At 55.7% G+C, this 22,901-nt stretch overlaps 1 protein-coding gene across 3 annotated transcripts in view; it reads left to right on the top strand.

The window, feature by feature from the left end:
- Positions 1-22,901, top strand: part of SH3PXD2A (SH3 and PX domains 2A) — a 213,566-nt gene that overhangs the window by 155,603 nt on the left and 35,062 nt on the right. For all 3 annotated transcript variants that reach the window (XM_069459935.1, XM_069459934.1, XM_069459936.1), the window contains one exon: positions 5,911-6,042. In XM_069459935.1, the coding sequence (XP_069316036.1) occupies positions 5,911-6,042 (132 nt within the window). The remainder of the gene's footprint in view (positions 1-5,910; positions 6,043-22,901) is intronic.

Raw genomic sequence — 22,901 nt, 5'->3', positions numbered from 1 at the left:
CCTTGGCCTGTGTCCAGGAAGAGCTGGACCTGGGGTCAGGGACTTGCCTGTGGCCTTTAGTCTTACTGGACAATGGCAGAAAAACCAGTACAGCAGGGTCCTCAGCTCCTAGAGGGAAATGGTTGGGAGAGAAATGGGATTTCCAGAGGGGTCTTCTAGGGGGCCCCTCCATTCCTGAAAGTGTTACCCATGCCCCCCTCCGGCCCCAAACGTGAGAGCAGAGGTTCAGGCTAGGGGGTTGGGGGACAAGGCAGAAGGGTCAGGGGCTGGCAGGGGTGGGGGCTGGGCCAACCCCGGGGGTGAGAGCCCAAGGCTCAGCCTCCCACCACAGCTGTGAGCAGGGAGTGGGAGGGTGATGTCTTGGGAGGGGTCCAGAGGAGAGAAGAAGACAGAGGGTGGGAGTGCGGGGCCGCCTCCCTTGCAGGCGTCCTCCCGGTGTTCCCTGTGCCGAGGGCCTGGGCCTGAGCTAATCGCTGGGCTCCTGTCCCTTTTTCCCCTCTCCACAAGCCAGTGCTCCAGAGCCCACTTGGCCCACAGCAATACATTCTATTCACCAAACGTATAGCTGAGGGGCCAGCAGGCCTAGTCCGGCCTGGGAGGAGCCAGTTGTGAGGGGCCGGAGGGACCTTGGTGGGACGCCAGGGTTAGGGGTCTTGGGGAACCCGGGCAGAGGCCGCCACGGGGCCTGGCTTCTGAGCATGAGCCCCGCTGTTTGGCGCAAGAGGCCCAGGGGAGGCAGTGTGGACCGAGGGGAACCCAGCCAGACTGGGAGTCCAGGGCCGGAGTCTCGGGCCGGTTGCCAGGTCGCTCTGGGCCTTGGTTTCTCCATCTGGAATGCTGGAGAGTTCTAGGAGACAGGAGACTCAGAGGTGAGGGGCTGAGGCAGGAGATCCTTGAGATGAATGAGGGTCCTCAGCAGCTTAGCCTGGCACCCACCCTGGATTGGGGCCAGGGGGCTCTGATCTAGTTCTCCCCAGCTAGCAAGCACCCGCTGCCTGCCTGGAGTGGGGTCTGGGGGAGGCAAGTTGCAGAGACACTGCCTGGGCCTCCCTGCCCCACCTTCTCCTGTCGCCCGCTGCCCTTGCCCTGAGCTGCCTGCTGGTTCCGAAGCTGCAGAGGAACCAAAACCTCCAGCTCCTCCCCAGATCTCCCATTCCCTGTTTGCCTTATAAACAACCACCTGCAGCTTACGTAGAGCATTAGCCCCCGTCACTTCGTTCCATGCTCAGAACAGCCCCGGGAGGTAGATACTGTTATTGTTCCTGTTTACAGATGGGGGAGCTAAAGCTGGGAGAGGTTAACTGTCCTCCCCGGGGTCACACAGCTAGTAAGGGCAAAGCAGGACTGGACATCAGACCCTTCAACTCTGATTCTAAGCTTTTGTATCATGGGACTCAGGTAATCATTGTGTCCGTTGTCATGTCCCATGGCACCAGTCCTGGGCCGTCAGCTCTCATCAGGGAGACTGTCTCAAGCACGTGGTTTGGTTGGGGAGCACTGCCCAACAAGAGGTCCAGCAGGGAACAAGGGCGAGCCCTGTGGCTGCAGGGATCAGAGGCCTGGAGATGCTTGGGGAGAGTTGGGGTTGGGAGAGAGAATAAGGGAAGGCTTTCCAGGCAGGGGCCAACAGCTAAAGCCATGCTTGGAAAGTAAGAACTTGCACAGGACAGTGTCGTCGGCATATAGTAGGTGCCCAGTACACATGTGTTGAATCATGATTGTTGCATGGAATGGTGGGGGCGGGGTGTCAGGGAACATAGGGAGCTCAGATTGGCAAGAAAGACTGGGCTTGAATTTGGCCTTTATTCCACAGGCAACAGGGAGCCATAGAAGGTGTTAGAGCAGGGGACTGACTTGGCAAAAGCCTAGTTTAGAAGTTTAAGTTGGCAACCAGGATCAGGCTAGAGCCAGGGTTCCATCCAGGTGGTAGTTGGAGGAATGCAGATGTGAGGCAAGGGTGGGGCAGGGGTCCTGGAGACCGCCAGGGCCCCAGCAGGTCCAGCCAGAGGCTCTAATAAAGCACAAGAGTCTGTCCCTGGACGAGACTCCTGCCAAGTCCCCCTTCCAACCTGGGAGAGGCTCTAGTCTCTAGAAGGGGACACCTCTTCTCCCTGCTGCTGCCAAGTCCTTCTCATCTAAAGACACGAGGCCCTGTCCACTGCCCCCTCCCCCCGCTTTCAAAGCAGACTCCTCCAGCCTCCTGTTCCCCGGGCCTTGGCTGGGAGGGGATCCGGAGCAGCCTCTGTGGGATGACATCACCGCCCACTGCCCGCCTGGCCTGCAGGCGGTTTCTCATCTGGATACCTCTGCTCCCAGCTCCCGCCCGGGACAGGCGACACCCTAAGAGGTGCTGCCAGGGGACCGAGCTGGGAGCCTGCATGTGCTGGGGGAGGGGAGGGCAGCCAGAAGGACAGAGTGTGTCTGTGTGTCCATCCCACAACCTTTGCAGCAGCCTCCAGGAAGCGCTGCGGCCTGTCCGTGTTCTCTGATGCCTGGAGAGCGTTTTCTTAACTTTTCTACCTGTCACCCAGAGTGTCAGCCTTCAGAAGGCTCAGGCCAATTTTCCAGGAAGGCTGTGGGGGCAGGGGTGTGGGTGTGTGGATTTTCCTCCGCTTTGAAATCTTGCCTCAGATTTTCTTGGCTTGGATGGAAATGAGCTGATGTCTCTCCACTCCCCGGCACCTCCTCCTTTCCTCTCTAGCATCTTCTAGCACAAACCCAGAGCTCCCTGCTCCTCCTCACCTCTGTTTCCCCCTCTCCCCTTCCTCCCTTCGAGTTCCATGACTGCCTTTTCCCGTATTTCAGAGGTGAGGCCCTGCCTGGTTTGTGCGTATTGACTCAACAAACCAGCAAATCGCTCTGTTCATGTCTGCCGGCTGGTTCATTTGTTTTACTCATTCATTTCGCAAATGTTTATTGAGTGCCTGCCACCAAGCAGGCATGTGGTCTGGTCAAGAGAGGTGGCGAGAGTCAACAGGAAGCCCATACTCTGGTCTTTATTAAGCACCAACCGTATGCCACGTGTCTGGGGGTATGATGAGCCAGGGCCCTTCCCTGGGGACCAGGCACCCGTGACTGCCCGAAGGCCGTGTACAGAGTGGAAGTTGAGATCATAAGTGATGGCATCAGGTGGCCTTGGTTCAATCCCACCTGTGTGATGTTAGGAAATTGCTTGCCCTCATGTGACTCAGTTTGCCCATGTGTGAGATGGAGCTACAACGGGACCTGCTGCGTAGGGTTGTGAGGATCACGTGAGACAGCGCTGGGGTGCATGGCGCTGACACCAAGTAAGCGCTGACAAAGGCTTGCTGGTGCTGTCGCTGTGATCTGGGCACTCTCAGGACTTGGAAGCTCTGCCCTGCTGTGGAGCCTCCTCTCTTCTGTTTGTATCTGGAGTCTTCCTTGCCAACTTTTCTCACCCGGTGCCCCCCAGCCTGGGAAGGGAGCCCCCGTATCACAGGACAGAGCTGGCCCTTTCCCTGCCGGGTGCACTTAAGAAGTGCTGTTGGCCGTGGAGGCTCCGAGCCCAGTGCCCTGCGACAGGCCAGGCACTGCCGTGCTGTGCCCCAGGGCACAGTGGGAGGTAGCCTGTCAGCGCGGTGCCCAGTGCTGCCCTGCCCGGCTGGCAGGGGCAGGCACAGAAGCTGGCTGCATCTGAGTGCAGAGGCGGGGCGGGCCCTGCTGCCCAGCTGTTGTTTGCATTTCTGCCTGAAATACAATCCTGGTTTTGGAGGGGCTGCCTGGGATTATGCATGTATGAATGCATGGGGCACGCCTCAGCTGGGACAGAGTCCCTCTGAGTCTCCAAAGGGCTCAGCTGGGCCTGTAGTGTCCACACCTCCTGGGAGAAAACTGCTGGGGACAGTGGGTTTCTTTCCCCTCAAAGGAGGACCTCGGTGGGGTTTTCCAGAGTTCTGTGGCCGTCACCACCGGCCCTAGGGTGGATGGAGCCTCCCCACAGAAGCACCCAAGGGCCTAAGCCGTGCTTCTCATTCCCGGCTGCACACCAGCACCAGGGGGGCACAGAGGGGGTGTCTAAAAATACTCCTGCCTGGGCCCCAGAACAATTAAGCCTGGCTTTCCGGAGCCCAGGCGTCGGCATTTAAAACTGCCCAGGTGGTTCTGTGCTACCAAGTTGAGGATCATTGTGCTAGAGGAGTGAGATGAATGGAAACAGAAATCAGTGGCAGTTGTTCTGTAATGGAAAAACAGACAGGCTTGAACCTAAAAAAGTACTGAGTGAATTTGCTTCTCTCCTTACCAGCTGTGGGAGCTGGGGTGTGTCTCACGCCCTCTCTGGGTCTCTCATTAGTCATTTGTGAAAAGCGCAGATAAGAGGGGTGTCACTTGGATGAATGGGGCAGTGAATGTGCCCGGCACGTAGCGTTTGCCAGGCCACCCTTGGGTGTGCGGGAAATATGGCTGCAGGCTCGGCACCAGTGGGGCTGTGTGGACCTGGAGACCCTCCAGCATTCTGTAGCCAGGCTAGCGGTGCGAAGCCCCCAGGCTTCAAGGAGATTGGCAGACACGTTTGGTCTAGGAAGGCTTCCTGTAGGAGGTGACTAGTCGGTCCCTGGCTTGTGGATCCTTTTAGCTCCTAGCAAGGCATGTGATGTCTTAGGCGTCTTATTCCCATCCACGCCCTAATGATGGTGGTGGTAATAGGTGAAGCCCTGAGAGGTTCAAGCAGCATGTCCGATGCCACACAGCTAGTGAGCTGAGACAGGCACCCAGCCTGTCCACTTTCCAGCCTGGTGCTTGTTTAATGAATGTTGCACGGTCCAGTGGCTGAGGAGCACAGAGAAGTAGCTTGCTCTGAGAGCCTGGGGCCCACGTGCCCACCCTCTGCTGCTGTGCCCCAGCTTTTGACCCCTCCAGCCCCTGAAACCGCCGGGGAGGCTGCAGGAGCCTACCCACAAGCCCCGCACTGCATTTAACAGCAAGGGGAGACTGAGGCAGTCTCCGTGTGGTGAGAGGGCAGCAGCCAGGCTGGGCCATCGGGGGCCCAGCTGGAAACGGGGCTTAGAGGGCCGGCCCTGGGCTCCCGAGCCGGTGAGCAGTGAGCCCGAGGGCAGGGACAGCCGAACTTGAGGAAAAGCTGGCAGGGGGCGGGCTGGGCTCGCTGGGGCTGGGACTTTCTTCTTGGGTTTCAAGTAAACAGTCTGGGCCTCCTCCCTCCCCTGCCTCCACCCCCTCCCCTGCCTCCACCCCCGGCTCCTCATTCGACGGGTCTCATGTGTTTCTATTTAAGGGTTGCGAGTAAGCCCTGGTGATTGGCGGCCTCAAACCCTCTTGACTCCTCGCCTGGGCCTGGGCCGTGGAGAACTTCTCTCCCGCGCTCCTCTCCCGCTCCCGCCCTCGCCCGCTCCCGCTCCCGCCCGAGGGAGCGGGGCTGCCTTTTCTCTCTTGCTTTGCCAGGCTGGGGGTCGAGGCAGGAGCCTCCTCCTTGCCTCTCCCTCCTGCGCTCCCACCTCAGCCCTCATGGGCCGCCCGCCGCCCTCCCCTGGCGCCCCTGCTGGCCGGAGAGTCTGGAGAGACCACGTCGGCCCCAGGCCTCTCCGCAGACGCCCTCATGCCGGGCTGTGACTAACCCGTCCACAGAAGCTTCTGCTAAGTTCCCTCGGCCTCCACCTCCTCCTCTGCCTCTCTCCTCCCCTCCTCCACTGTCCCCTCCCCGGCCCCCTGGCTCCCATGTCCCCCGGCCCCCGCAGTGCAGCGGGCCGGTGTGGGGCCTTGCTATATGGCCTGTCCTTGGGGCCCGGCGAGCTGCGAGCCCCAGCTGCGGGCTGCCCCTCCGAGCGGCGCTGGCGACGGAGCAGCCTCCCCCGAGGAGGCCGATGGACAGGGGGCGCCCCGGCCGCGGGGCCATGGCTGGCCGCTGGCTCACCGCGTGCTTTCTGCCCTCGCCAGGTGCCGACACCAACGCCGAGCCCATGATCCTGGAACAGTACGTGGTGGTGTCCAACTATAAGAAGCAGGAGAACTCGGAGCTGAGCCTCCAGGCCGGGGAGGTGGTGGATGTCATCGAGAAGAACGAAAGCGGTAAGTGCCCGGCCGGTGGCTGTCCACCCGGCTCCGGCCTGGCTGCTCGGCCGGGCTGGTTTTTGTTCCTTCCTCCTCCCCCACCTCTGCAGCTATACGTTATTTCCATCTGGCAGGGAGAGGGCTGAGGAGGCTGAAGTTTCCCCCTGTTGGTTTGGGCTGCAGGCCAGCAGTTTGCCTGGTGGTGGAAGAATGTCTCCCCTGCTCGGGGTAATTAACCAGCTTGTGTTAATGCAAGGCCAGGGCAGCAGCCACAGGTATAGCCGTCCAGCCCCTGCTCAGGGTCCCCATGTCCTCTGAGGCCCATGGGAAGGTGGCTTTCAGGTTGGGTGTCGGAGTTGTATTCCAAGCCTGGGTCCAGACAAGGGCAGGAGAATGCAGCCAGCTGGTAGGGAAGGCGGCCAGAACGTCATCATGGGGTCCAGGGTCCCCAGGCCCCTGGCGAGTTGTTCGAGGAAGGGCCAGGCCTGGGGGAGTTGGCGAGTGTCTGGCCAATGAGCCGAGTGCCCCCTGCTGAGCTGGAGGCCCAGGACCTGGGAAGAGGGCCCAGACGGGGGATGAAGCTAGGTCCCCAAGCCCGGCAGGGTCCTGCAGCAGACATAGGGGCCATGCTGACAGCTGCCTGGGGGTGCTGGTTCCAAGGTTCTTGCAGAGTGGGCCGAAGTGCCTTGGTGTCCTTGCCAGCAGGAATCACACCAGGTGGAGAGAGGAGAGCCCCAGTCTGTCAGTCCCCAGGTGTAGGCCCATCCCGCCCCTACAGGGCCAGGGATGGGACTTGAGCCCAGGACATCCATCAGCAGTTGTCCGCAGCCTGCTGGGGCTTGGATTGGCTCCTGGGACGTTTTGTTTTAGTTTCGATTTGCTGCGGGGAAGGCCCCTGTGTCCAGGCCTCCTTGGACTGTTTGGTGGACACTTCCAGAGGGGAGGGGCCTATTCTCTGCTCCTTGTCCCACTCTGTCCCCTTCCAGTATTTTGACATCTGAAAGGAAGCCAAACCAAAGGACCACGGTGCCCATTCTGTAGATGGCATAACTGAATCTCAGAGAGATTGAGGGGAAGCAAGTCTCCCAAGGTCATTCAGAGCTGGGGTGTTCCTGATTCCTAAGCCGCTGCAGGGATGCTGAGGAAATCCCAGCAGGCTGCCTGGGGGAGATGGGTTCAGGAGAACAGTGCTGTGATGCCAGTGTAGACCTGACTCATGGCCCTCCTGGGTCTGGGGTCTTCATAGCCTGTTCTCTCAGGTCAGGCTCTGCCCTTGTGTCTGGAGTCATCACCAGCGTGGTCCTCAGTGACAGTCCCCACCTGGCAGAGCCATGTCCCAGGTGCCCACACTGATCTTCCTGCACAACTTTGCCCCCAGCAATTGTCATGCTAACAGCTCCACCTCCCTGCTCCCAAAGGAAGCTGGCAATGCTGTGGGGGTCTGGCTCTGGAAACCCTAAGCACCTTGAGACCCAAAGGAAGGGATCTCTGATGGTGAAATGGGAGACCCCAGGTAAAGGAGGTGTTTGTTTTGGAGCTTGCACCAGGAAAGTATGAGGTCAGGTGTTCTCAGAAGTTCTGGCTTAGGGACCCTCCTGCCACCTTACCTGCCCTGTCTCAGCCCCGCAGCTGTATACCCCTTGAGCAGCAGGAGGTAGTGAGCCCCCCCCGTGTCTCTGGGAGACAGGACTGGCCAGGATGGCTGAAGAGGGGACACCACATGAAAGAAAGTCCATCCTGCTTTAAGACCTCTCCCTCCCTATCCCATATCCAGGACCCTGGGAAACTTGGAGTCCTGCCTAGGAGTGGGGGAAGGAGAGCCTTGAAAACATGGGTGTCTGTGTTAGGCTTGGAAAAGGTGTGGAGACACTGCTGTCCTGAGGAGCTCCTGATGGCCTTGGGAGGTGGCCCAGGTACCCTGGCTCCCCATTGCCGCCTGTGGCCAGAGCCGCTCAGTCTGGCACACAGACCCTATGAAGGAGCTCTGCTCTTAGAAGTAGGATTCTACCTTCCAGTTGCTGGCTGGTGGCTTCAGGTCCCTTAACTTCTCTGGACCTCAGTTATCCTTTCTGTAAGATAGAGGTGATCTTGTGGCTGCTTGGAAGTGGGGGCTGGAACAAATGACCTCCCCGAACCCTTTCCCAGGTCTGAACTCCATGGCTGGCTAACTCAGTAGGACCCTGGGTGTGGCATAGAAAGAGCCTCCCCCAATGTGGCTTTCGCACTTCTCTGGGAGTTGAGTATCTTTACCACGGAGGGACCTGGAATGCTGTGCCTGCCCATGCACACCCACCCTATCTGTTGCTATCGGAAACCAGGAGGCCTGGGGTATACAACCAGCTTAACCAGAGAAACTAGTGGGTGGTGGGGAGAAGGGAACAGGGCCAAACTGCAGATCCTTGGGAGGGTGGTCCTTGATCGGGGAAGCTGGAGGCTGATGGTGGAGGAGTGGGGGAGAGGAGGCGTGTTGTGCATCCTGTGAGCTGGCTTTGGAAGGAGTGGTGAGTGAGGCTTCTGAACTCTGGAACAAAGACCCAGTTGTGATGCCTTTGACCCTGGGACATGGTGGGCGTGTTGAGGCATTTCCATTTGCATTGTGGGGCCACAGCTCCAGTCAGCACCATCCCTGCCTCCTGGCCTCGCCTTGCCCACTGGGTGCCAAGACTCTGCCTGTGTCCCCTCTCACTTGGCTGGCTGTCCCTCAAGTAGAACGTCCTCAGAGGGATCCAGCCACTTCTGGCTCTGCCTGCTCATCAGAACCACTGTGCGTTCTCGTGGGTCTAAAGAGAGATGTGTCTGGAAGGTGATTCTGAGTCCATAAACAGTAAATACCAGGTGCCCGTCCACACACTTCTCATGCATCATTCTTCTGGGATCATGGAACAATCCCACGCGGTAGAAGGCACTTTAGCCATTTTGTGGCTGAAGTAACAGGCTAAAAGTTTAAGTAATATCCTTAGGGTCCAAGAGCTGAGATCTCTCCTCAGCAGAGCCCAGGTGGAAGCCCAAGTTGGCAATGCTGTGGGCTGGTCGCGATGACCGCAGAGCTCCCGGGAACATCCTTGTGGAAGGATGCTTCTGTATTCCTCCTGTGGTGCTCATAGGTAGTGGGAATTCATGTTAATTGATCCATTGAACTTGGGGGCAGGCAACAGCTGGGAGTATCTGAGGAAGTGTACCCAGCACTGAGGATAAGCCTATCCTAGGGAACAGAAGTTAAAGAAACCCAAAGCAGGACCAAGTGGCTTTAGGGAAAGCATTTTTGATCAAGCAGTAGGCCTGGGGCCCAGCCAGAAAAGGACTCTTTTTCTCCACTGATCAACAGGGACACATAGAGCAGAAAGATTCAATAGCTTTGGTAGCTTTGCACCCAGCAGGCCATACCAGGGCATACAGCAGCCATTGTTGTTGTCTTTGGAAACCCCTCCACCCTTGACATCAGCAGCAGCGCCTGAGACCCTCCTTTGTAGGACATTTCTTGTCCCCCAAAGACCACATCGGCTTTACTCTCCAGCAGGCATAATTGGGTCTAATTTCTGGCAGAGTGGTGATGTTGGGGTCCTGACTGCTCTGATCACAGTGTTGAGCAAAGCTGCCTCCAACTTTCCAAGATTTTTTCCTTCTTCTCAGGACTACAAGCCAGGGGAGGAAGTGGGGAGATGAGTCAACAGAATTTTTCCTGACTCAACTTTCCTTCTCTGGTCCTTGCTTATTTCCTGGCATTAGCGTGATACATTGGGAGTTCTTAAACTTCCTTGGAAGCAGGGAATTTTGAGCTTCCCTGGTCCATCTTTTTTTTTTTTTTTTTTTACAGACAAGAAAACTGAGCCTTGGAGAGTTTGAGAATCTTCTCTCCCCTCCAGAGTCAATGCTTTAGCCCCAATTGAGTTGTAAGCAGAGAGCAGAAATGTCACTCAGACTTTCTCAAGAGATTATTGGAAGGATATAGGAAAATCTTACTCAACCCAAGGGTGAGAAGTAAATCCCAGCTTTGGAGGCTGGGTCTGGGAGCCACAGAAAGTGAGCACAAGCCAAAGCAGCTACTCTGGCTCTCTTGCATACCACATGGATCTAAGGCACAGCTGTGCTCTTCTCCTAATTGCAGACCAGCCTTCCTTTCCTTCCTGTTCACCCATGGCAGCAGCTTATTTGCATGGTGTTGGTTTGTCAGCACCAGACTCTGCATGAGTTTTCAGTTGAGATAGCTACCAACAATTGACCCTGTCCTCTGATTCTCTGAGCACCATATTTGAGATTTGAATCTGATTGGTTCCTGGCTAGCCAATGGATTGGCAGACCGTAGATCAGGTGTCCAGCCCTGGTCCGATCAGCTGTGTCCAAGAAAAGCATGGCAGGATATAAACATGGCTACCTAATGAACCTCTTCAGCAATAGCTGTTGCTGGGCAGGTTTTGGGTTTTTTTTTGTTTTTTTTTTTTTTTTTTTTTTTTTTGAGACAGCATCTCACTCTGTGGCCCAGGCTAGAGTGCCGTGGCATCAGCCTCGCTCACAGCAACCTCAAACTCCTGGGCTTAAGCGATCCTCCTGCCTCAGCCTCCCGAGTAGCTGGGACTACAGGCATGCACCATCATCCCCGGCTAATTTTTTCTGTATATATTTTTAGTTGTCCATATAATTTCTTTCTATTTTTAGTAGAGACGGGGTCTCACTCTTGCTCAGGCTGGTCTTGAACTCCTGAGCTCAAACAATCCACCCGCCTCGGCCTCCCAGAGTGCTAAGATTACAGGCGTGAGCCACCGCGCCCGGCCCTGGGCAGGTTTTAAAGAAGGGAGATATTGATGGGTGGGGAAAGGTACCAAAAAACATGGTGGCTGCAACTATTTTACTTGTTCAGGAGCTGTGTGTGTGGTAGAGAGGGCAAAGAATCTGAATTCCAATATTGGGTTTAAGATCTAAGACTACACTGTTGTAAGTAGAAATCAGTTTGTTTTTTGATGGGTAAAAGCGTGCAGTGATATGTACCCAGGGGCTTTTTGTAAGGGAGAAATATATCATACATAGTATTCAATTATTCACTCATTTATTTCACAGTTCTTGAAAACTTCCTTGGTCCTAGGCTCTGTGCTAATTGGGAATGTACCCACGAGGTTCCTGCCTTTGTGGAGCTTAGAATCTAATTGATGTGAACCCTCTGGGCACTTAATGGATAGACTGTATTGTGAGGCTGGGATAGCTTCACAGACTTTGCTTTGTCCTAATGGATTTTATTTATATCTCTTATGTCCTTTGCTTAGATTCTGTGCTTACTAAGGAACCACCTGATTACTAATTCAGACTGCCAAGTTACCTTGCTCCTAGAAAAGAGGTGTCCCAATGAAGATGGGACAAGCTGTTTCTAGAAAGGCAGGATTATTGCAATCTACATTGCAGATAAGTGAACTAACACTCTTATCTCTGCAGCAGCCTTTTAAGAGTTTGGTTCCAATGAACCAGTCTCCATTTGGATGTGGTAATCCCCACAGAGGTGGTGACTGGCCCATGAGGTCCTGGCTCGGCCATCAGAAGGCCTTGCTCCCTAATCGCCCTTCTCTTCCTAAGTGCAACGCATGTGTGTTCCTGTTCTATCAGTCTCATCAGCAGAGTCCATTCTGGTCCAGGACCATCCCTAGTGTGCAGCTGCTATCCACTTCACAGAGTTGGCTGGAGGGGAAAGGGCCGGGGAGCACAAATTGAGAGCAGAGGTGGGCGTTCTAGTCTAGCTTTGGGTCTTCCAGCCCAGCTTTATTCACTCCAAGTTGGAGATTGTTTTAAGAATGAAATTGCAGGATAGCCTAGCAATTAGGAACATGGACTTCAAGTTAGATAAGCCTGATTTTTTGTTTGTTTCTTTCTTGTTGTTGAGACAGGGTCTTGCTCTGTTGCTCTAGCTTAAGTGGCATCATTATAGCTCACTAGCTCACAGCAACCTCAAACCTCCTGGGCTCAAGCGATCCTCCTGCCTCAGCCTCCTGAGTAGCTGGGACTACAGGTTGGCTACCACCATGCCTGGCTAATTTTTTTCTATTTTTAGTGGAAATGGAGTCTCACTCTTGCTCAGGGTGATCTTGAACTCTTGACCTCAACTGATCCTCCTGCCTCGGACTCCCAGAGTAGTAGGATTATAGGTGTGAGCCACCATGCCTGGCCTGTTTGTTTCTTTTTGAGACAGGGTCTCTCTTTGTTGCCTGAGCTGGAGTGCAGTGGCACGATCATAGCTCACTGCAGCTTTGAACTCTTGGGCTCAAGCAATCCTCCTGCCTCAGCCTCCTGAATAGCTGTGACCACAGATGAGTACCACCATGCCAGGCTAATTTTATTTTTTGTAGAGACATGTTCTTGCTATGTTGTCCATGCTGTTCTGGAACTCCTGGCCTCAAGTGATCCTCCTGCCTTGGCTTCCCAAAGTGCTGGGACTATTGGCATGAGCCACTGTGCCCAGCCCATATAAGCCTGCTTTTAATCTTGATTTGGTTACTTCCTGTGGTTATCCTAGGAAAGTTTCTTGGGTCCGCTAAGCATCAGTTTCCTTACCTATAAAATGGGGGTAATTGTACCCACAGCTGTAGGGTTGCTGATTCAAAAAGAACTCAGTGCTTAGTACAGGGCCTGGAACACAGTGAGTGCTCAATATATTATGGCCGCTAGTGAGACCACTGGACTGAGACGGGGCAGCTCTGCTACAGATGGACCTGGGGCCCGCAGGGGGCCAGTTTCCGTCTCGTGGTATCTAGTTCCCCACCTGGCTACAGACTGGATTATCTGAGCACTGTCTCAGCCCCAAGGGTCAGTGAGGTGGGTATGGCAGCAGGGAGTTTACTGTAAGGCAGTGAGGCCAGGACAAGCCCGTTCTGGGGCCGGAGTCACCTCCCTGGAGTGATTGCTTGGGTAGCTGTTCTGGACCGAGCCTGTGACAGGAAGAAGGGTTAGAGACAGAAGCCAGGTCCCGTTGGTGACCCAAGAGCAGGAGCCTCGTGGGACTGGGGGCTTTCATGCAAGGCTGGGGAGAGGAGAGGCCAACCGTGACATCCCAGTACCAGTGATCCCTCAGTGGCTCTGTTGCATGGCGCAGAGCTGAGGTGCTGGGGGTGAGGACTGGCACAGTCGGGAAGGCTTTCTGGGGGAGTAGGAGGCACTGAGCTGGGCTCGGGGAATGCAGGGTTAGACAGGCAAGAGGGGCGTGGGGGCAGTGGGGCCGACACCACAAAGCAGAAGAAAAGAGGGAGCTGGGCAGCAGGGGCGGGAGGCGTGGGCCGTGGGCAGCTGCTGAGCAGAGAGCCCCCTGAGAAGGGTGGGCCTCAAAGCAAGCCACCCTGCTGCAGGGAAGAGGATGGCAGGGGAAGGCGTGGTGGGGGCCGGAGGCTCTGCAAATAGCACTTTCCTCCAGCTAGATCTGCAGGTGCTGCTGTCAGGGAGGCATCCAGGCCTTGTCAGCACCGAGCGCTGCCAGCCACCTGCACGGAGCCAGCTGCCAGGCGGCCGGGTGGGGCAGCAGGCACAGGGGTGCTCCCTCTGCCACAGTTCCACTCTGCGCGGGCTGGACAGGCTGAGCAGCCAGTCACTGTGACCTGACATTGGCTCTGCAGCCCTGTTGTGTCCCAGACTCCTCTGAGGTCATGTTCCTTGAATAGTCATTCCTGAGCAAAAGATGCGGTTCAGTAATAGTCTCAGATGTGGCTTGTGTGGCCTTGGAAGTCCAGCTGAAGTGCCTGCCAGAGTGACATCACCCACTCATCCCAGCCTCAGCCTCGGGGCAACACCTGGCTGCCTTCCTTTTTGGGGGGCAAACAGTAGTTTTCCTCTGGCTCTGTTCATGGGCATCTCCAAAATGCTGTTTTTCCAGGTTTGAGCACCTGGGGACCCCACAGACCACGCTGCCCGGGCCCCCGGCAAAGCCAGTCTTCAGGTGGTCAGTCAGTCGGTCATCACTAAAGCCGTATTAGCTAAGTGACAGGCTGGGATCCAGAGGTGACAGTGGCCGACAAAGCCCTGGCCTCATGGGGCTCAGATATAGCCGAGAGACACGTTAACAAGTAGACCAAGAAAATAATTCTAGATGTCGGTAAGTGCAAGGCAGGAAATAAGCGGGCGCTGTGGTAGCCAGTGCGCGGGGAGCAGGGATGGAGTGTGGTCAGCGCGGGCCTCTCTGCAGAGGTGCTGTTGAAGCCGAGGACAGACAGGTGGGTGAGTGAGGAAGCAGCAGAAGGGCAGTGGTGAGCAAGGCAGAGAGGGAGGCGGGAGCCAGGTGGTGCCGGGCCCAGGCATGTTATTCTGGGCATCGTGGTCACTGGATGCCAGATTGGAGACAACAGAGGGGACCCGACTCCCCTGACCCAGACACAACTTTGCACAGGTGCCAGTGAGCAAGGCAACTCCAGAGGCCTCTGCCCACCCCAACACACACACGCACTGCCTCTGTCCCCAGTAGAAGTGACAGGTCGCAACCCCACCCCACCCTCTCCCGGCTGAAGTGCAGGGAAAAGATCTCCCCACACAACATTTCCTCCACTCTTATATAACAGATTTCGGCAAAGTGTAAAGCAAACACTTTCTGGGGTGTATAATTTGTCAGGACCTCAGGGAATGTGGCTTGAGAAATCGCCTCCCCCCTTGTTCTTTCCCCGGCTCAGCCTGCGGCCGCGTGGTATTGCTCACTTCAGCAGTTGGGTTTTCGGTAATCGCTCTGGTGTGGGGGGTGGTGACCACCCGCGTCCCTAGCAGCATCTTTTCAGATTCCATAACTTCATCCTCTGGGTTCTCGTTGCTGACCTAGAATCCTGGCCTCGTTGCGGGGGAGCAGGCAGGGTGACCCAGTTAACCCAGATGGCCTGCAGAGTCTGGGGCGTGCCCGTGTTCAGGGGCTCCCTGTCCCGGGAACTGAGCTGTTGGGTCCCAGGAAACGGTGGGAAGCTTCTGGCGCATATAACCCCCACGTTCACTTCTCCCTGCGCCGTAATGGCATTATTGTTTTTGATTCGTTTAATTGTCTCAGCCCGAGCTCTCCATTTCCCTTCCCAGTTGGGCACCTCTGAGGCTCATGCTAAAGTTTGTTTGCCTCCCCTAAGTTCTTACTGGATTGGATTGTGGGGAAATGGCCCAGTAGCACCATGGGAGTGAGAAGGAGCCAAAGGCAGAGTGGGTCTGCCAAGGCCTGGCCGTAAGTGGCCGAACCACGAGTGGGTCCTGGGGCCTGGCGTGCAATAGCAGATCCCTTGCTCCTTATCGTCTGGCCATTGGCGTTGCCACAGACTGCTCTGGGATTGCCGTGTTCTGGAACCGTGTGTTTCGAGGAAAGCTCCAAGCACAGTGGCCAGAGCCTGTGTGTCCTCTGAGAGCCCTGCTGGAGGGTCATCAGGCCAGGCAAGGTCACCTGGGGACATGCCCACTTTTGCTAGCTCATTGGGGATTTTGAACTTTTTTCAAAGTGACCTCTTTCTGAATCACAATATCTTATGTTGTACAAGATATAAAACCATACAGCCTATAAAACATCTTGGCAAAAGGCAGGGTGGATATTGGCATTCAGTCTTTCCAAGGAGGAAGTTGAAGCTCAGAGAGGTGAGGTGACTTGCCCCAAGGTTGCACAGCTGGGAGATAGGGCATGAGCTTCAAACACTGCAGTTTGGCCAGTGTTTGTGTTACGGATTTTGCTGCTTTGGAAACCCAGACCCCAGAAGTGCTTTGCTGTGTGAGTTCACTAGACCTCAGAGCAGGAAAGCAGAGGTCAGTCCTGCTAAAGCCCTGCTGGGGTAGGAGAAAGGGGCAGCAGGTCAGAGAGAATCTAAAAGGGAAGGGAAGTGCATTGGCATTGACTGGGTTTCTTGCAAGAGAGTTGTGTGATGTTCCCACCTTTGGCTAACCAGGTCCACGGGGAGGGGCTGGTCTGTATGGGTGGGTGGGTGGGCAGGGCTGAGTGTGAGAGTGGTGCTGATCGGGGCTCCAGCCCACACTGCTGTGCCCTTCTTTCAACTAAACAGACCCATCCTGCCCTCCCCAAACCATATACCATCCCAAGAATGACCCGCCTCCTTCCGCACCCTTTTCCCCCAGCATTCATCACATGTCAGCCTTCAGTGAATCCTGCGTGCAGGGACTGCTTCTGTAGGATGCAGCTTGCTCAGTCAGTCAACAAACATGAGCGCCTACTGTGTGCCCTGAAGCATGCCCGACACTGGGGCACACAGTGGAGGAGAAGCAGCTGTCCCTGTCTTCCCACTGCCGAAGGTGACTGCATTCCAGGGCTCCCTCTTACCTGCAGGGTAAAAGCCCAGATGTGATGAGTCAGTTATTTTCACTGCGCACCTACAATGTGTGAGGCAGAAAGCAAGGCGTTCCTGCTGAGGACCGGAAGGCAGGACGCAGAAGGATGGCGCAGTCTGCTCTGGGTGCTGGGAGTTCGCACAGATACCGTCAGGTCTGCTGAGAGACGGCGACAGGGCCTGGGTTGGGTGGTGAGGAAGCCTTCTGGAGAAAGGTGGGTCTTAAACTAGGGGCAGGCCTCAGGTGACTTTTGAGGCTGAAGGAGGAAGGTGCTCCAAGCAGAGCCAACCTGAGTGACATGTGCGGAGGTGTGGAGGGTGGAGTGGACAGGTGTGACACAGTGCCTGAGCTGCCTGGGAGAAGATGGTTCACCCAGCGGGAAACAGGCTGGACGGCCGTGTCCGGTGCCGTGAAGGGCCTCAAATGTAGGTGAGGCCCCTGTTCCTCCTTGCCGCGCTGAGGGGCTAAGGGAGATGTTTCTCCTAGTCGGAGGAGGAACGGAGGCCTAGAAAAGTGAGGCCACGTGCCCGGTACCACAGTGAGTCTGTGACAGGGCTGCCGCATGCCTGTGGGCCAGTGGTGCAGAGGTGGCTGTTTCCGAGGCCCCAGGGAATGGTGCGGCAGGTGCCAGGAGAGGTGAGGGGGCGAACAGGGCTCCAGCTGCTCTCTCTGCTGAGCCGCTGCGCCCCTGACCTGGGCCCTGCAGCCTCGAGCCAGGCAGAGGCACCTCCACACCCCTGTGCTGTTAAAGAGACTCGTTATTCTAATACTCAGCATCAACATCAAACACCCCAACTGGAGAATGAGTCAGGCTGGGAGCGGGGCAACGGTGCACTCCAGGGCAGGTGGGGCTGCCCCACAGCTGGCTGTGAGCCCCACTCAGACTCAGAGGCTCTTCGTCCTCAGCCCCTTTCGTTCCTGCCTTCCCCCAGGAAGGGGGTGAGGTTGCTGTTGAGCTTGGCCAGGCATCCAGTCCTGGTGTTTCTGGACGCTCTGTCTTGCTCGTTTGTTTTCTGTACTTCTAATTGGAGCCCTCACAAGGCCCTGCCTTCTCTCCGCTCAGCGTGTTCACCATCTTCTGATTGTAGCAGGCTCTTGAGTGACTGCCATCCGGGGGTGGCATGCAGGCATGGCAAGGGTGCAGGGCTTGGAGTCTCGGACTCCAGACCCCAGGCCCTACACCAGCACCACCAGCATCAGCTACTTGAGTCTCCCATGCCTGTGTTGGTGCCCTGGTGGGGCTTTCTACCACTTCCAGACACCCACTTCTTGCTCCTTGCTCCAGGTGCTGGGTCAAGGAATTGCCACTTGGCTCTGTGCTCAGGGTGTCATGTTCACAGGCAGAGCAGTGGCATGTTATCATGGAATGCCAGGCTTTGCATAAGAGGATCCTTTTCAATCTAAGCTCTAAGCTCAGCCACAAACAATTGGGTGACCTTAGGCAAGCCACTGTACCTCTCTGAGCGCCAGCTTTCCTCACCTGCAGATCAGAGGAGCAATTAGGAATGAAGACAGTGGCCCCGGTTGCTTTCCAGATACCAGGCTGCCCCTCCCCGGCCATTGTGCTGTTACCAAGCTGGGTAAGGAGGAGGCTCTTTATCTCTGTAGTTCTGAGCTTCTAAGATTCCTCCTTACCCCTGGGCCCTCAAAAACAAGCCAGCTTTAGCTCAGAGGGAGCTGGCCGGGGAATGTGACCATGTTGGCAGGCCTTCAGCCAGCTCTCCGTAGCAGCCAAATGGGTCACTGGCTGCAAGCGTCCTTGGGTTTGTAATGATGATCACAGGGATTGTAGGCTCCTGGGCACCTTCGGCATGGGCTTTGTGAGGCCAAATGCTGAGCAGATTAAATTTCCGGAGAAAGAACAGCTGAGAAATAGTCCTGAGCTTCCCTGGGCCACTTCTGTGCTGTGGAGCAAAAGGGTGTGCGTGTGCACACGGGTGTGTGTGTTCTCACCTAATGGGGGTGGGGGTGGGCAAGAGGAGACTACGATCTGACCCGCCTCGCTGTCTCCTGTAATTTGTAACGGCCACTGGGGGCAGCTGGTGCTTGTCATGCTTTTTAAGACAGCGCTGGGAACAGAAAGAATATGATGAGTGTCATGGAATTTCATGATAGGAGTTTGGGGTGGCTTCCCCACCCCCACCCCCCCTTTTAAAAATAATGTTTTGAAGAGTTGCCCTGGAGAACTGCTAAAAGCAGAGAGGCCTATGGACGTTTTTGGTCATGTCAGATGAGGACAAGATTATCCAAGTGAGCGAGGGTGTCTCTCCCCATCAGCTGGGCTGTGGGGTTCCAGGGCCGCCCTGCCAGAAAGTGAGTAAAGGGCCCGTAATCACAAACAGGCCGGATCAGTTTCCACCAGAAGTATTACTTTAGGTCTTGGCTTTGGTGGGGAAGAATGCAGTTTTCCTTGGCCCCCTCCCCCGTCCTTCTCAAGTTAAACCAGGTCTGGGAAAGCAATAGCTGGGGGGCTGGAGAGGCTTGGTGAGGAGTCGCAGGGGTCCAGCGTCAGAGGGCTCCGCTGACCCCACTGGGGTTGGGGCAGGGATTGCCTGGCCAAGTTGCTGCCCCCATCCCTCCTTGGGGTCAACCGGGGAATCCTACTTTCCCAGTTTTTCTTGTCTACCTGGGACCGCCTCACCTCTGTCTTGCCCGACAGCCGAGCGTCGTGGTATTCTCTGTGTGCTTGCCACACCTTCACTGCGTGTGTACGTGCAGGTCAGGTGGGGACAGAAAAGAAATGGCTCAGCACATCGGGGTGGACCTTAACCAGTTCACGAAATAACAGAATCCAGGGGCTCCCATCCCTCCTGGCTCTGACCCAGCATGGGGGCGGGCGGCGGGGGGAGGGGGGGTTCCTGCTCCTCATCCCCTCCCCCTGTCCCAACCAGCGCCTCTGAGACAGGCATCAGATGGACGCCTCCGAGCTTGCGCATGCGTAACACTGTCCACGAAGTGCTGACGTCACGCGGGTGTGCTCCCCTTGGCATTGATAACAGGAGCAGGACCAGGGGTAGCCGGGACCTCGCTGCCAACAGGGCGGAATTTTAACTGATTGTTCCTTGGAGGGAGAGGACCTTTACCTCATCATCTGGGCTTTGCACATGGAGAATGAGCATCCAGGGGTCTACCCCGTCAGCCCCCTTATCAGTATTTAACCCCCTTCTTCTGCTTCCACGCACCAGCCCCATGTCCCAGGCCTCTCTGCACAGCCAGGCACAAACTCACCTCCTTAGATTTAAAGGGCATCCACTTTCATTGGGGCCAGAGCATCTTGTCGGCACCAACATGGTAGCTGGGAGGAGGATTTGGACCTCGGGAGCCTGACCTGCCCTCCATGCCCGCATCTCTCGGCCCCCATGGGGTCATCCCACTGCCTCAGGGCTCTGGGAGGAGAAACTCCATTCTAGAAGTAGTTTTGGGGTAAGGGCTGGATGGAGTTGGAGCCAGGTTTGGCAGGAACTCTGATCCAGAGACCAGGACAGAGAGCGTGGGGGATGGGGACATCCGTGTTCCAGTCTAAGGGACAGACCAGAGCTGGGGAGCTGGAACTGACGACATGATATTGCAACATTGCTGACTTCTTGGGAAGTGAAGTTGTAGCCCCAGGTGGCTGAGGGCTGGGACTCAGCTGGGGGTCTCTTGGGCCTCCACTGACAGGGCATATTTAAAGGGGGGAAATGCTCATGGCTCCACCCCTCCCAACCCCCACCATTTCTGTTATCTGACTCCATCCAGACACCAACTTCTAACCACTTCTAAAATAGTCTCTTCTCCAAGGGCCCAGAGGTGGTGGGTGACCCCCTGGAGGCTGGGAGGTGGGGGGGGAGGGGGGCGGACCAGATGAGTGACCTTCCCCAGCTTTCTGCCCCATCTCCCTGCCCTCAGGTACAAGGACCTTCTGCTGCACTGTGTGCTAGGGTATGGCAAAGGCTGGGCCTTACTCAGACTGCAGAAAACCAAAGCCAAGCAAACACGCAAGTGTGTCATCAGGAGCTGGAGATCAGACATTTGCTCATCCATTCGTTCATTCATTCATTCATTCCCCAGCCTTTACTCCGTGCTGTGTGCCAGGCACAGAGGTGAACAAGGAAGACTTGATCCCCATCTCCGTCTGAAAAAGTAGACAGTTACCTGCTCTGACCCAGCTGAGGAGGCCGTAATTGCTGGCCAGTTGTGGGGCAGGGTGGGGAACTCTGCAGGCTGCTCCCCTTTATGTATTGGGGTGGGAGGCACCAGAGACCAGGTAATGTGGGGAGAGCTGCATCAGTCATTGGTGCTCATCGGTGTCAGTCACCACCGCCTGACCAATCAGTGTAACTGTGGCCAGTCTCTAGGATGCAAGACCTGGGCAGGCCAATCTCCAGGGCATCTGGACTAGGGGAGTATCTGGCTTAAGTGTGGCTTTTTTTTTTCTCGGATTGAGGTAGGAGGGTCTGTACTAGACCAGTTCTTGGGAACCAGGGAGACAAGATGGTGCCCAGAGGCAGGGGAGACAGGAAGAGAAGTGGGACAGGAAGAGAAGTGGGACAGGAAGAAGCTGCCTAGACCTAGATCACCTCAAACCCAGCCACGGCTCCAGGATGGTTATCCCAGGACAGGGGTATTTGGGGCTGAAGTCAGACCCATTGGCTGTTTCTGGAGACTTTATATCAGAAACCTGTGGGAAAGGCAAGAGAGAGATTACTGAAATAACCTCTTATATGCCAGGCAAGGAGCTAACTGCCCTTTTTCCTGTCGTTATCACCACTGCCCTGTGAAGTGCAGACATCACAACTGCTGTTTTTCAGACAAGAAAGCCAGGGGCCGGTTCTTCCCTGTATGCCGGCTCTTGGTCGATGTGCTGTGGTTCTCCGCAGGTCCTGAGGTGGGCACCATGGTGGGAGGAACTATTTTAGGTGTAGCTCTCTCTGCTGCCTTCTGGGGGCTGAGGGAAACAGGTCTCTGGGGCTTCCTATCCCAGAGCCCAAGTTGTACCCAGCAAGGAAGAGGGATTTGTTTGTGCTCCCTGTATGAGAAGCCATGGTGCCAAGAGTCCCAGTGGAAGCCTGCAGGGCCTTTGGGGCTGCCTTGACTGGGCTTGAGAGGTGCTGGCCTCTGAGAGGTGCGTGGCATCCCTCTGCATTCCTCCAGAAACCTCACCCAGGGTGTGGGCTTGTCCCTGGTGGCTAGCCTGTAGGGCCTCCCTGAGCTTTGGTTTTCCATTCCTGTAAGGGGAGAGGCCCAAATGGAAATGGCCCAGTCTGATATCCAACCAGCGTGCAGGAGCCCAAGCTCTCAGGGCTAGGAGTATTAGTGTACTGGGTGACCCTGGGCAAGTTATGCAACGAGCAACAAAAATCTCTGTGCCTTGAGTTCCCGTAAGCAGATTCCCCCTGGGTGCTGTGAGAGGTGCTTCCCAAAACTGGTGAACTGAAGGAGGGAACATTGCCCAGGGGCTGATTAGCTGCACTGGACTCTAGCAAGGCAGAAGGCCCAGGGCCCAGAGGGATGAGAGCTGGAGAGAAGATGCCCGACATTGACCCTGGGAGCTGGGCTTGAGACATTCTGAGGGCAAGGAAGGCAGAAGAGCCTGGTGTGGCTATAGAAGCCAGGGAAGGAGAAAGCCTTGTGCCCATCCGTCATTGCATTTCATTCACAACTACTTATTCAGCCTCTTCTTTGTCCAAGATGCTGAGCCAGGCAGGGGCCGGACAGGATGCCAAGATGGCAAGACTCGGCCTTTGTCCTTAAAGAGCCCTTGGTCTAGTGGGATAGATGGCCAACCCAAACCTAAGGTCAGCACTGGGAGAGCTGAGGGTAGGAAAGCCAGCAGAATGCCAGCTGGTGGGGAGTCACAGGAACTTTACAAAGGTGGTGGCTTTGAAGGATGGGGCCTGGGTATGGGTGATGAATCAGACCAATATGTTTGGGGGCTTTTGAGCTCTTGCCTTAAAAAATCAAGATTGAGGGCATTTCCCCCACGCCCCAGGAAAGGCTTGTGTTCAGATCCCACTGTGCCACTGAGTAGCCACTCTGTGGCCAGCGTGTGGCCATTCTGCCCCTCAGTTTCCATATCTGTCAAATGAAGATGGTAATCAAAACCCATGTGCCTATTGGGAAGGTTAACAGTGAAAAAAAATTGTCAAGTGGCATATTCATTTTTCTTTCCTCTTCTCTGATAGAGATGGGCTACCATGCAGTCTGGGGCACTAAGTTATGTCTGGGGGAAGTTAGGAGTCCATTGGGTTCCTGAAATTGCTTGCAATAATAACCCCTCTGCCTGCATCTGCCTACAACCTGGAGACTTTTCAAAGCACTTTTTCCATCCGCTTATCTCAGAGAGTAATTCTATAGGGGTAAGTAGGGCAGGTGGCTTTGTTTCCATTTTTCAGAAGAAGAAACAGAGTTTCAGGAAGGTAAGTGGTATGTGTAAATCTCAAAGCTTGTTTGTGGCCAAGCTTGGATTCGAACCAAGGGGCTGCAGAGTCTTCTGAAGCAAGATCGATGTTTCCCAGAGAGTGTGTCATGCAAATGCATGCTGAGAGGACACGGCATTAAATGGCATTGAATCTCCCTTCGTGAGAAGGTTGTTTCCTTTCAGTTTTCTTTCAGTCCGTGTTAGGTCAAGGGCAAGTCGC

The sequence above is a fragment of the Eulemur rufifrons genome, chromosome 28 (assembly GCF_041146395.1).
Source record: "Eulemur rufifrons isolate Redbay chromosome 28, OSU_ERuf_1, whole genome shotgun sequence".
NCBI lineage: Eukaryota > Metazoa > Chordata > Mammalia > Primates > Lemuridae > Eulemur > Eulemur rufifrons.
The sequence above is the reverse complement of the archived record's forward strand: the minus strand, read 5'-3'. Positions and strand labels throughout refer to the sequence as shown.